At 39.4% G+C, this 14,412-nt stretch overlaps 1 protein-coding gene across 1 annotated transcript in view; it reads right to left on the reverse strand.

Annotated features, from left to right (window-relative positions):
- LOC127579325 (tetratricopeptide repeat protein 28-like) overlaps positions 1 to 14,412 on the reverse strand; it is a 603,896-nt gene that overhangs the window by 138,040 nt on the left and 451,444 nt on the right. Inside the window, 7 exon segments of the mRNA XM_052032043.1 lie at positions 9,317 to 9,344; positions 9,346 to 9,488; positions 9,491 to 9,535; positions 10,716 to 10,778; positions 10,781 to 10,795; positions 10,798 to 10,843; positions 13,641 to 13,750. Coding sequence (XP_051888003.1) covers positions 9,317 to 9,344; positions 9,346 to 9,488; positions 9,491 to 9,535; positions 10,716 to 10,778; positions 10,781 to 10,795; positions 10,798 to 10,843; positions 13,641 to 13,750 — 450 coding nt within the window.

The following is a 14,412-nucleotide window of genomic DNA, read 5'->3' on the forward strand; positions in this document are numbered from 1 at the left end:
TGCTTTTGGAGAACTTTGCTACTGAGAATAAAAATTAAAAACTGCAGATGCTGGAGATCTGAAATAAAGAGAGAAAATGCTGGAAACACTGAGCAATGGAAAGATGTTGCCTTATCTTCCGGACTCAATATTGAAACAGCACTGCACCTTCCATCTAGGCACATTGCCACCTTCTAGACTCAATGTTAACTTCCACAGTTTTTGGTAACTCACTTTCTCTGCTTGCATCAGATTTGACCAATTCCACTCTAGGTCACCATCTGTAATATTGGCTCAGTTTCTCTCACCATTACCACCGGTTGACCTGCTGGGCATTTCCTAAATCTCCTCATTTCACAACTTTTATGTTCCTTTATGTTCTTTCTCTCTAACTGTCTTCATTTCATATCTTTTATGTTCCTTTTTTCACATCCCTTTCTCACCAACTGGCCTCACTGACCTGTCAAACCGGATGACTCCATCTGCAATTTATCCCCATGGCAACCCTGGCCTCATCCTAGCAGAGATACAATAAGACTCCAATAATCCTTTAACTAATTCCTCAGAAATCCTGATGGTTTAGCATCAGGCTCACCAAGTCATGTTTGTTTTGGTCCTTTTCAGTCACCAAGGCCTTAGTTCCCATGCTCTCTTCCCACTCACCAGGGGGCCTAGTTCCCACGTTCCTTTTAACACATCACTGTACCAGTTCCCATGCTTCCTCTAACACACCAGGGCCCCAGGGCCTATGCTCTCTCTAATATATCAGGACCCCCCATTTCCACACTTCCTTTAACATGTCAGAGTCTCAATCCCCAAACTCTAATACATCAAGGCTCCAATTCCAGCATTCCCTTTCAACTTACCTGGTTCACTGAAAGATTTATCAAATTGTGCAATATCTTTTATAAATTAAAAGAGTATTAAGGTATGAAAATATACAACATCCAATAGTCTAGAAAATCTGCCAAACATTTGCACTCTGACCTGTCTTTGGCATCCAAACCTTTTCATCAACGGTGAATGAAAGCTCCAGGAATGCCACCTCATCTTTCATCTGACCACACTGTAGCCCTCAAGACTCAGTGATGAATTCAACAATTTCAGATAAACAGCCTTTACTGTTTTATTTAGAACTGGCCAGTAAGACTATGCACCTGATTACCTCAGTATAGCAATACAATGACACTTTGCACTACAATGGACTTTGATTTTTTTGTTCTAATTGTGTTCTTTCCAGTAGAATTTTGTATAATTTATGTTTTCCTTGTGAATGTTGTGTATCTGATGCTATGTGCTTGTGATGCTGCTGCAAGTAAGTTTTTCATTGCACCTGTGCATACATGTACTTCTGATAAGATCTTTATTAGTCACATGTACATCGAAACACACAGTGAAAAGCATCTTTTTGCATGGAGTATTCTGGGGGCAGCCCGCAAGTGTCGCCATGCTTCTGGCGCCAACATAGCATGCCCACAACTTCCTAACCTGTACGTCTTTGGAATGTGGGAGGAAACCGAAGCACCCAGAGGAAACCCACGCAGACACGGGAAGAAAGGTACAAACTCCTTACAGACAGTGGCCGGAATTGAACCCGGGTCGCTGGCGCTGTAAAGCGTTATGCTAATCGCTACACTACCATGACTGTTAAACTTGACTTTGACTTTGTCTCTGTAACATTAACACAGTCTTTCTATCTCCACAGATACTACCTGATCTGCTGAGTATTTCCAGCATTCCCTTTTATTTCAGACTTCCAGCAACTGCTTAGTTCTGCAGCTCACATTTCCATCTTGTTTTCTCTCTCTCTCATCCTCACTCATCTTCTCTATTTCCCGCTGGAGAAATCTTTTGTAACTGAGAAACATGCTTTTCCATCTCTTGCACAGCCCAAAAAGCAAATGCATTATCTGGACAAACTTGGTCGCCACTCAGATGCACACATTCCCTTTGTTCTCTCCACCCATCCCCTTCTCTGCATTTTATAAACATTTTTCTAGTTCTGACGAAGGGCCACTGACCTGAAACATTAACTCTGTTACTCTCCACAGATGCTACCTGCCTGAGTATTTTCAGCATCTGTGTTCTTATTTCATATTTCCACCTGCTGGAAATATGCCTTTTGGTGTTAACATCCGAGAAGAAGTTCAAATTGAGTCAATGATTTTCACTGCCGCAGTTCTGAGGAAATGAATCCAGAGGTGAAAGTAACTTACATTTCTTACTGGGGCAATTGTATCACTAACATTGCCAATTTAACCCATTTGTAATGATTGGAGTGGCCACTGTTTTACTAGCAGCTTATTTGAACTCCTGGATGAATGTGCCCAAATTTGCTGAGTTGGTGATCCAGAAAAAATCCCATTCCATAATGAGCACTGTGATAGAGATCCATGAAAAGCAAAGCCTAAGTAAATGGCACAACACCTCAACAGGAAAATGTTTGGTAAACTGAGCAGGTAGATGCACTAGATTGCTCACAATTAATTTTGTCCCACTTTCTAAAAATATCTCCTGCTGGATGGTTGGGTTCATACATCTCAAGAGGAACAAATGAATTTAGTGAGAGTCAAGCAGGTACTGTAATTATGAAGAAAGGTAGACAGTTACATGGGTGAAAATACTTCATTTGTCATGTGAGTGCTGGTGCCCTTATAAGTTTTGGCATGACAGTCACAGCGACCCTTTTTTCTATAGATTTTTGTCTTGAAAGCAGCTAGGATATTGCCCTAGGACTGCTCATGGCCAAACCTTCCAGGAATACAAAACTGCACTGTGATCGCAGAGCATGACTATGTGAAACACAACAGCTCCAGTATATTGGTAAGCTTCTTTTGGCCTGTCAAGGAAGTAAACTGGCCACTCCAAGGTTCTGATTATAGAGTCATAAAGTTATACAGCATGGAAACAGGCCCTTCAACCCAACATGTCCATGCTGACCAAGACATATATCCAAGCAGGTTCCATTTGCCTGCATTTGGCCCATAACCCTCTAAACCAGAGGTTTTCAACCTGTGGTCCAGGTCTGCAGTGGGTTGCCAGGGAGCTCGCGAGCAAGCCAAGAAAAAAAATGGAAAAGTGACCTGTTACAAAGACGTAGCTTACTTGCTTGCTCCAGTTTTCCACTATTCAGAGAATCGGCCATATCTATTCTATCTGCTATAGGCGACAATCTCAGAGACTTAGATGGTGTTCCCTTCTGGTAAGCTGCCACTTAATATTCGATTTGTGTAGTCAGAGTAGTCAGTAGTGTTCACTACTCACTACTATTCTGTTGTGCACTGTAGTGTTAGCGAGACTGGGTGACGTTGTTGGTGTGCCTTAATAATATCGCTTACTTACCGTGCATTTATGCCACAGTGACGTCACTGTTAAATGAAAAGTGCGCAAGCGTATAAATTTTAGATTAGTTTTGATAATTTTGTTTATCAGTAATAGTAATTAAACTGTCCAGCGTGTATTGCTGAGTATGGAGAAATTCCTGAAGAGAAAAGCTGACCAGAGACTGGAAGATTCTGATGATGAAGGGGGTAAGGATGACCGAAAGAGAAAACAACGCAAGTACGATCCAGAATACATTTCATATGGCTTCATCGCAGTGGGGACAAATGCGGACCAACCTCTCTGTGTTGTGTGTTTGCAAACACTGTCCAACGATGCAATGAAACCAGTGAGATTGAAGGACCATTTAACAACACTGCATCCAGATATTGCCAGTAAGCCGAAGGAATATCTTGAGCAGCAAAGGGAGCTGTACCTCAAGCAGAAAGGCAAAATGACAGCCTGCACCACTGTAAATGAGAAGGCTTTTCGGTGCATCATATTTGGTAGCATTACGAATAGCACGTTCCAGAAAGCCTCACGTAATTGGAGAAGAGCTTATACCGCCTGCAGCAGTAGATATGTGCAAAGTTGTACTGGGAAAAGAATCCAGTCAAAAACTGAAAGCCATTCCACTGTCTGATAACACAGTAAGCAGACGAATTGGCGATATGGCGGAAGATATACAGAGCCAGCTGATAGCACGTCTTCAGCAAGTCAGATTTGCGATTCAGCTCGATGAAAGTACTGATGTTGCCAGTGCTGCGCAGTTGTTGGTTTATGTTCGATATTGCTGGGAAGGAGAGGCTTTGGAACTTTGTTTTGCAAGGCGCTCCCAGGGCGTACAACCAGTGAAGAACTTTTCCGTGTGCTTGACACTTTTTTTTGTACAATCGGCATTGGCGTGGACACAGTGTATTGGACTGTGCACGGATGGTGCTGCTGCAATGACAGGACTGAAGTCGGGTCTAGTCGCATGAGTGAAAGAAGTAGCTCCACCTGTAGCAGCAACCCACTGCATGATTCACCGTGAGGCTTTGGCTGCAAAGGATATGGATGAAAATCTTGCAGATGTGTTTTCCACGTGCATTAAGATCGGTAACTTTATCAAAGCCAGGCCACTCAATCATCTTTTGTTTGAAAACATATGCCGTGAAATGGAAGCCGAGCATAAGCATTTGTTGCTACGTACAGAAGTCAGATGGCGGCCATGAATATGAATATGAATTGCGATATGAACAGCTCATTTTTCTAAATGAGCATAACGGATCATTGGCACAGTTCTTGACAGATGAGACATGGGTTGCCGGATTAGCTTATCTTGCAGATATTTTCAACATTTTGAATAGCTTAAATCTATCATTGCAAGGACCTGGCTCAAATGTTCTGAAAACGCATGACAAAATCAATGCCTTCCAGAAAAAACTTCATATCTGGAAGGGAAGATGTGAGCAAGGTGTCTATGATATGTTTCCGTTGCTGGCTGACTTTCTGACAGTGAACAAGACTAAGACAGAGGCCATTGTGAGCACCGTTTTGAACCATATTCAACAGCTGTCACATTATTTCCATGAGTATTTCGGTGACGATGATACGAGCATGTTTGATTGGATTCGAAATCTGTTTGAATGAATGCTTACTGATTTAACTGGACGTGAGCAAGAAGAATTGGCTGAACTGTCATCTGACAGGACTTTGCGCTTGCAGTTTACGCTCTCCCATGTCTGCATGGGTTTCCTCCCACATTGCAGAAACACATGGGTAGGTTAATTGGGTTTAAAATGGGTGGCGCGGACTCAGTGGGCCGGAAGGGCCTGTTACCACGCTGTAAATAAAATAAAATTTAAAAAAAAGAATGTCACTAGCATGTTCCCAGGAGTATCCACTGCTGTCCGGCAAAGCCGTCAATGTTCTGTCACCATTTTCAACCACTTACTTGTGCGAAATAGCATTTTCTGCAGTCACTGCCATGAAAACCAAATACAGATCAAGACTGAATATCGAGGATGACATATGCATATGTTTGTCGCACATACCACCACGTTTGGACAAACTCTGCAGTGCAAAACAGGCACAACCTTCACATTGAACTGAACACTGAAAGACACCGCTGGTAATTATCAGTGATTGAAATAGCCACTATTTCAATAGGGCCTATGTGCAGTAATTTAAGTGTTGTAGGCATGAATTATTGATTGTTTGATTTTGTGGGCTTTGGGGGTCTGCCATCTAACAAGGACATGTTCTGGGGGTCCGCAGCATGACAACGGTTGAAAACCACTGCTCTAAACCTTTCCTATCCATGTACATGTCTAAATGCCTTTTAAACATTGTGATTACACCCACTCTACAGCTTCCTCTGGCAACTCGTCCCATAAACCCGACACCCTCTGTGTGAAAAAGTTTCTCCTCAGGTCCCTTTTAAATTTTTCTCCTCTCACCTTAAATCTATGTTGTCTAGTTTTAGATTCCCTGACCCTGGGAGAAAGATATTGACCATCCACCTAATCTACGTCCCTCAGTGATTTTATGTACCTCTATAAGGTCACCCCTCAGCCTCCTTCATACCTTGTGCACCATGAGAATGCCCTACAAAGATATCCCCACAGGGAATTCAATACCTGCACCTGAGTAAGTCCTCACTTAATGCATGGAGAGATGGGGGAGGGATCTGATCAAAATCTCTCAGTAGTCTCACTCTCCCACAGGCAGTCAGAAAGCAAGTTCAAGACCGTCTAGGCTCAATGCCAAAAAAAATAAATTGCTCCAAAGGTTGTTCCCAACTGCAGTAATTCAAACTTTCACCAGTCATCAGGCTCAAAAAAAACTCCTACTTCAGCTTGTCTCACCTGATCCCCGAAACAGCTGTGCCTATATTGTTCATTTTAATGAACCCCCAGTGCATCACCAGCATAAATATGGGAAATTTGGGGCTGGTCATTGTTTTTACTGTGAATTAAGAGAGGAGGTACAAATTTGTGCATCACTTTTTTTGTGCAGAAATCTACAGAAAGTGGTTTCAGGGCCAGGTACTTTTTCTGACCTAAATGCCAAAACCAATGCAGAATTTTAGGGGCAATTAAATGGTAAATTCAGGTTTGTTTCAGCCTGTGTCGACTAGAAAACAGGGTTGAGTCTATTTAAATCTTTTCAGTTGAACACTTACAACCAGTATTTTTTTTCTCATCGGTCAGGTGGATTCTATTGCAGATCACAGAAAGGGGGGATGCTAGCCCTGAAAATGGTGTCTGGTAGACGTCCCTGAGGAGATATATTGTATTAAACAAGTTTAATGGGATGGAGTAATGCACTGCAGTCTGTCCTTTGTGTAAATCTCCATCTCAGACATGCAAACAGTAGGAATCACCAAGGAGTGGCAGCCACTCTCATCAAGGGAAAGTGAGAAAATTGGATTGCAGCCACAACACTGGCAGGGCCCCCGAGTGGATGGCACAGAAAAGAAATACATAAAACAGCGGACGTGCACGTTCCAGCACATCGTGCAGACCATAACTGGATTTCAGAAAACACAACCCTCGACAGGAGACATGATTCAGTGCAAAGAGAATTTTAATGAATCTTCCTCATTTTGTTTTGAGTTTTCCAAACATGAAATGAATTCAGGTTATGAGGGTACTGTTTCCTCTTCAATTAATCCATACATTTTAAAAACTGCGCAGTTGGTCTACATAAGTCACTTCATTGTCTGATACAAAAGAGTTTCAAGTGTGAAGTTTTAGAGCAGGACTGATTCCCACATCTTAAGAATCATGTTGCCTAGCTTATTTCTCATTAAGTCAGGAATGAATTGCTCAGACCTCTGTGGTCTCCAGTGAGTAGCAGCCCCAACCACATTTATACTGAATCAGCGTCTGCACTATTACATTGTGATCAACAACATTCTCTGCTCCTACCACCAGCTCCTCCATCTACATTCCAGTTCAACAGCAATGGCACAACGTGCAGTTTTAAGGTAGGAGAAGCACAGCGATTCACCCCGTTTACTGCTAGCTGACTAGAACAAGGGCAAGGTCTGCAGAGCAGACACATGGGAAAAAACGAGGGAAATTTACATCCTTGTGCAATTGCTGCACATTCCTGTGCATATTAAAAGTTAAGAACATTTTAGGAAAGAAAAAAATCTGTATTATCAAAGATTTACCAACTCTACCTGCCTTTGACCAGGTTACAGAATTTCACTATGTCCTCTGCTTTGTAAGATGGGTGGAACCACTAAAGGGCCAGCAGAAGGAACCACCTATGTCAATTCTCTGGCAGACAATAGTTGAAAACTTGAAGTTACTGTGATGTTGATCATAAGAACCCTGACTAAAGATTTTACCTGGTCTGTATTTAATGCTATTAATCCTTTCTTACTGGAAAGTCATCTAATTTTCTTAATTCCATTCATGATATCATTTGGGAGGCAAACATTCTGCCTGCTTTTCCTTTAACTAAGTGATTTGAATATTAACAACAAAGAGATGCCAATTCATTCTGGAGAAAAAAAAACGGGAATACACAACTAAATGCTTATTTCACCTCCACAGTGTTACTATACATACTAGAGGTACTGAGTAAATTATTAGCATTTATCATTCTTACAATGAGTTACATTCCACTTCAAAAGCGGTGTAAGAAGGCATTAAAAATAATATTGATTTTTGTAAAAGAAAATCAATAGGGACATTCTTCCTGCTGTTTCTTGCCTTTGGACTATTTTGAAAGCTTTTTTTATTTCCCATTGTTGTGCCTGGCATCCTTTTTTGGGTCACCAATTTCCCACCTCCACTTCAATTAAGTACGATAACGTAGCAGCTAACGCCATCTTGCACATCCACATCTGGTGCTCATTACTTGCTGACAGTTATATACAACTACCTCAAAATTTGTAATTATGCATTTTGAAAGTTATCTCCTTTATCATATCAAAGGTGTTGGGACAAATAAACGTTTAAAAGAGATCTTGATGACAACACTTCTGCTTCAGCAGTTTTTTTTAAGAAATAACATTTTTTTTAAACAAGTCTACATAGAGTCACTTAAAAATTATGCCAGCATATGTTACAGAATGCACACTATGCTAATCACTACATAGGAAATGGATTGATGAATAACTTGATCTTATTTCCTGCATTTGACTGTGAAGTATAGCACTAGCTATTAAAATATTATACTCTTAATAGTGAATAGAAAGCTTGCTGAATTTATTGTTGTTTGTGGTTAAATTGCATTACTTATTGTCCCATTTATTATTATAGTCCAATCATATTATTTTCCTCTTTCAAATATAGTAAGCCCTTAATGAACAATCTTAATTTCACTGGGGTCAATTAAATAATAAGATGTGGATTGAAACTTAAGTACTTAAACATATCAGTCAACTTATCTGTGTCATAAAATTAAAAGTAAAATATCATTGATTTAAAGCAAGAGTCCCTCCCTGAAGATAAGAAATTATTGTTTGGAAAGGAAGATTTTTTGCTGCAATACAATTATGTTGCAAATACAGCTATGAGGAAATGTTTTGACACATTATCAGATTGAATTTCATGATTGTAAAAGAAAGTAAAAAGTTTGCATTTACAGAGCATCTTTCAATTCAGGACATCCCAGGGAGTTTCACAACCAATGAAGAACTTTTGATGCATCATGACTTGTAAGGAAACAGATCTGAACACAGCAAAGTCCTACAAACTGAACTGACAAATCTGTTTTCATCACTTTGTTCAAGGGATGGGTGAAAACCATCTTGTTTCTTTGAAACAGCCGTTGATCTTTTAATAGTCATCAAGAAGATTTAAGATTAAAACATGGTACAACTGTGTATGGAATTTACCTAATCCTGTTTCAGATAATGTGTCAGTGCAAAATAAGTGTTGCTCTACATATATGGCATAAGCCAATGCTACATTACAAGAAAGACATGAATGGATTCAATAGATTCAATAGCTACTTGAGGGTGCAAGAATGAGGGTTATGTTTCACTTATTAAATAACTACATGAACCTCGTACCTGCTCCCGGTGCCAGTAACCAGCTGTAGGAGGTATCCAGCTGCTAGGGAGTAGTACAGTACCAGACTGCGTTGATTATTGATGGCCTCCAGAATTTGGTCAATGGTGACTGGAGTCAATGAGTCAGGCACTTGCTGTCCAGTTTGCCTTTCTACCAAAAGGTCAGCAAATGCCTTGTTCTTCCCCTCTCTGCCACTGCCAATGCCTCATCATGACGACCTGATAAGATTATGAGGAAGAAAAAGTGTGATGAAGGGTGGGATGATTAATTCAATTTGCTAAGTATATAAATATATATCATATATAGTCTAACCTAAAGAACCTTAGGCATCTTACAGATGTCATGAGGTCACCATCCCTAGGTTTTCTTTGAAAAATGCTTGCTGAGGAAGACCATTCACCATTTCTGATTCATTTAATTCTATACATATGGATAATTATGTAAAGATTTTCTATTAAATGAATACAAATTATAAACAAAAATGCATCTTCCATTAAAGTTATTAAATGTACTTTGCAATTATAGTCACCTTCTGCCTTAGTAATGAGTTATTTCAGTTATGCACAAAACAGAAGCAGGTTAAAACAAATCCATTCATATTTGCAAACAATTTATTATTTGCTGAATTAATTTATGATTATGTTGCATCAAAATTATATTGATAGCAGCAGGGATAAGCTGCAATTCCATTAAAGAATTAAGACCTTCCATGTCAGCAACAGTATGATAAACATAATTATGATTTGCTAATTAACAAACCCATACTGAACCAATATATTTTCCACTTATTCCCTGCAGTTATATCAGAGTGAGACTGCCAGGTGAAGAAAACAGACTTGCATTTGTAGACGTCTTTGCTCACTTCAGTGCTTCGAAAAATGCTTTTCTGTCAATCGCTTATTTTTTTGTATTGTTATTCATAGACAGCAGTTATAGCCAATCAGTGCATCATAAGGTTTCAAAAGCAATGTTGAAATGAATGACCAGATAATTATTTTTAATGGAGCTCATTTTCAGAAACCTCTTAGTAAGGATAGCACAGTTGGGTCCTACACAGATTTACTAACACACGGTGACCATGAATGATAATATGTGGATTTATATCCTGTCTTACAGCTCACAATCACAGCTGTGATGTATAATATAGATCAATACTTCCTAACTGGGTGGAAGAAAAAAGCATAACAAGGCTATTATGAACTAACAAAGACAAAACCACAAGTTGCAGAGAAATGACCGCAGATGAACCATCCACCTTCCACCAGCAGTTGGCTATTGCCCGAGAAGAGGATGAAAATGGGAAGAAGAAAATTACTTTGAAAAGAATAATTGGGAAAACTGTCCTCAGAAATTAACTGGACTTTAAGACTTTTGGCTTGTTCTGGAACTCTAACGTACCTAGGCTGACCAAAACTCGCTGTAAAGCTTGATAGGAGGATGTTTGAAGGTCAAACAGTGAAGTTTATAATCAGTGCTGTGTGTGCTTCATGGCGAATATTTTCAAATAAAGCAGATGCTCTATAAAGGCTGAAAAGGAAAAGAGTAATTATAACTTATTTATCATTTATGGTGTTTTGTATTTAAAACAGATATCAGTGGAGTAGACAAGTATTTGTTTCATTAACTTATCAGGAATACAATTTAACCTGGCAGTGCACAGTTACTCCTGGGAATCCCAAGCCAAGACATTTGATGACTGATGTCTATATTACCATGTCCAACACTGTTCAAACAGCAGAGTGATGCAGCAGGTAGTGCTGCTTCCATTTAGCACCAATGGACCAGGTTCAATCTTTACATCAGGTACTGTTCATGCAGAGTTTGAAAATTCTCCCTGCGGGTTTCCCTCCAGGCCCTCCAGCTTCCTCCACATCCAGAGTTGTGCTGGTTGGTAGACTAATTGACGACTACAAAAATACCCTCGGCTAGGTGAATGGCAGGAGGATCAGGGTGGGTTTTTTGCATATTTGAGAGAGAATAGGTTACAGGGAAATGGATGGGGCTTGGGAATACTCTGAGAGCCAGCAGAGTGCTTATGGGTTGAATGGTTTCCTTCAATGTCATAAGAGGGGCTCCCTCAATGTCATGAGTATAAGAGAATATATTTATGTACTTAATGTAATAATTCTTCCTTCTTTTGGCTTTTCCCCACACTAATTTTTAATTCTTAGTTATCACTGAATCTTGAAAAATTTAGCCTCTTTTAATTCTACTTTTAAAGGAAATTTTGAAGAGTAGAACTATAATCCAGAATGAACAACCGTCATGTTTTCCCTGTACAAGAATGGTAGATCTCTGCTCAGCTCCTCCTTCGGTTTGAAATAGCAGCACTGTATTAATTCTGTACTGCTCACTTTCATGCACAGAGTACTGCATATCATGTGATCGGTATATACATTTCATCCACACAAACTCATTCCTCCAGCAGACAGAAGATGACTAGTGTTCTGTGAAAGGAAGGAATGAAGTACAAGGTGTATCGCAAAACTAGCTATTAAATCTATGCACAAAGTACTGCAGATCCTGTCACCCCTACACTTGTTTCACACGATATACTGCACATCTCATCCACAAAGTTCTGAATACCTTGTGAACTGCACATTCACTCAATACAGAGTACTGTACATTTCATATCCAATGAGCTGCAACACCAATAAATCAAATCACATTAACATTTGCAACACTGCTGTAACCCATGGAAATGAATAAATCTGACTCCAACAGTCTCTGCATCAGATAACTGCCCAGATATAAAATTAACCTGAATGTCACACAACCACAGCCAACCCAAACCTGTCCAGTCCAAGGAAGTAATCTGTTGATACCCAACTTTACACCAGCAAGAACGATCAGGTCCCATCACACATGGTGTCAAGTAGCCAGGATCTACTCTGCACGTAAAGTAATTACAATGTAGCTCGATGGAGATGTTATTTGAAGCACTTATTGGTGATCTTCAGCGGCCAATAGTTACTACATAGAGTCATGGAGTTGTACAGCTCAGAAATAGGCCCTTCAGCCCATCACGCCCATGCCAGCCTTTTTGCCCATCTACACCAATCCCATTTGCCTCCATTAAGTCTGTATCCTTTGAAGTCTTGCCTATTTACATGTCTATCTAAATTGTGTCGATTCCACTACTTGCTCTGGCAGCACGTTCCAAATATCAATCACTCTCTGTGTAAAATAGTGACCATACAGATCCCCTTTTAAAACTCCTTCCCTCCCACCTTACCCTATGCTCTCCTGTTTTTGATACCCCTATCATGGGAGAATATACCCCTACCATATAAGTGCCCACGCTTTCACTCTTGAAGTTACCTGAAACATATTCTCAGTGTTGAAGATGTTTTATAAGTTGTATTATTTGTACATCCACTGATTAGATATTGGACCATATGGACATGTCTCTAAAATGATGCTCTGTTCATTTAGGGAAGTAAACAGCATCGTTATAACCATAGAATTTCTAGGGCAGACCTTGAACTTCCAACAATCCTTAAAGTTATTATCATGACAAATTACTTCAGATACTGAAAATGCCAGAATAAACTAATGGCAGATCAGACATAAGTCTTCCCTTCCACCACTGTGTGAAGTTACTACAGTCTTTCTAAAGGAATCATTCTTCTTTCTGAAAGAGAGGATTTTCATGTAATGACAGTTTAGATAAGTCATGGTCATCTATGTCTTTGTGGTGTTGCTTGACTGCATCAGAGTGATGAACACAACCAAAAACACTGGGTAATATTCTTTAAAAAAAAACTCCTCTCTTAGACTGAGGGCTGGATTGAGTCAAAGGAACAAATTATCAGAACTTAAAAATGCATTTTCTTTCTTAAATGAAAATTTGAATTACTCCTCGCAACCTGTGTTGATTTTAACCTCAGTTCTTCATCAGTAAATTTTCTTCAGGTGTTTTGATTGATGAAATTTGTATGCCCTTTTCACCTGGTGTTGCCCCTCATGCTTTTTCCCTACGATTTATTTGCCAAGCATCATTAAAAGAAACTAAAATATCTGTATCTAATAATACAATGCATTGAGTAGTTTTTAAAACCTCAAGCTTCAGGTGTGATTTAGTAACAATAAATTAGCATGAAGTTTTACTTAGAGTTTCACACTTCTGATCTTCACAGCTGATTTTCCAACATTAGTTTTTGACCTACTTTTATTTGCAGTTGTTTCTATGAAAAAATGACATGTACAAAGCAAATAGAAAAATTAAATATAACATTCATCCCACCAGACTCCAGCCTAAGTGATACCACTCATTTTTCCAATGAGAGATTTATAGCATTTGACTTTCTTGCTATTAGATACCTGGTGCTGTGCCTCTTCAAGGTTCCTACTGACCCACAGTGAAAGTCCCAAACGATGTCTGATTTTAGCCTCATCTTCTCTGCGACCAAGCTGTTCTGCCAGTCTCAAACCTGAGCAACAAAGATAAATCTTGTGAAATACCCCAGAAAGACATTTAACAACAAGTGGTAGAAAAATTCAGATTGTGATAAAAATTAGTAAAATAAGTAGATTATGAAAGATATCACAACTAAATCAATGAAACCATTGCATTTCTTTAACTACACCCTTGGACTTTGTACTAATCTACAAAGGAGATAAGAACTACAAAGAGAATGAAAAGAAATAAAATTGTTTTTTGTTGAAAAGAAAAATGCAACTGATTTCTTTAAGCTAGCCCAGACACTATGGATTAAGTCTTCAATTACTACTGACTTTTAAATCAGGTTTGAACAGTCACACTCCAGTCGACATTACCATAAAGCCACAAATGAACTAATTCAATGTCCCTTAGGAAAATTGTATAAATTGGAATGAAATACCAGCTACTCTACCTTGCACCTAGTCTGTGCTGTAATTGATGAGGTAGGAGGGGGATTTGGATGGTTCTTCAATGGCTATGGTGCTAAAAGCAATAGATGCTTTTTTCAGACCATAAATTGCAATACTACCTTTTAGCGGCATTAAAATAGCATTGCAGTTCAACTTAACGTTGTTTGTGAAAGCTGCATAGTGGTCATGAATTTCAACTCAGTGTTCACAAAATTGCCTTCTCAGATTTCCCTGTGTAATG

This window comes from Pristis pectinata, chromosome 17, assembly GCF_009764475.1.
Source record: "Pristis pectinata isolate sPriPec2 chromosome 17, sPriPec2.1.pri, whole genome shotgun sequence".
Lineage (NCBI taxonomy): Eukaryota > Metazoa > Chordata > Chondrichthyes > Rhinopristiformes > Pristidae > Pristis > Pristis pectinata.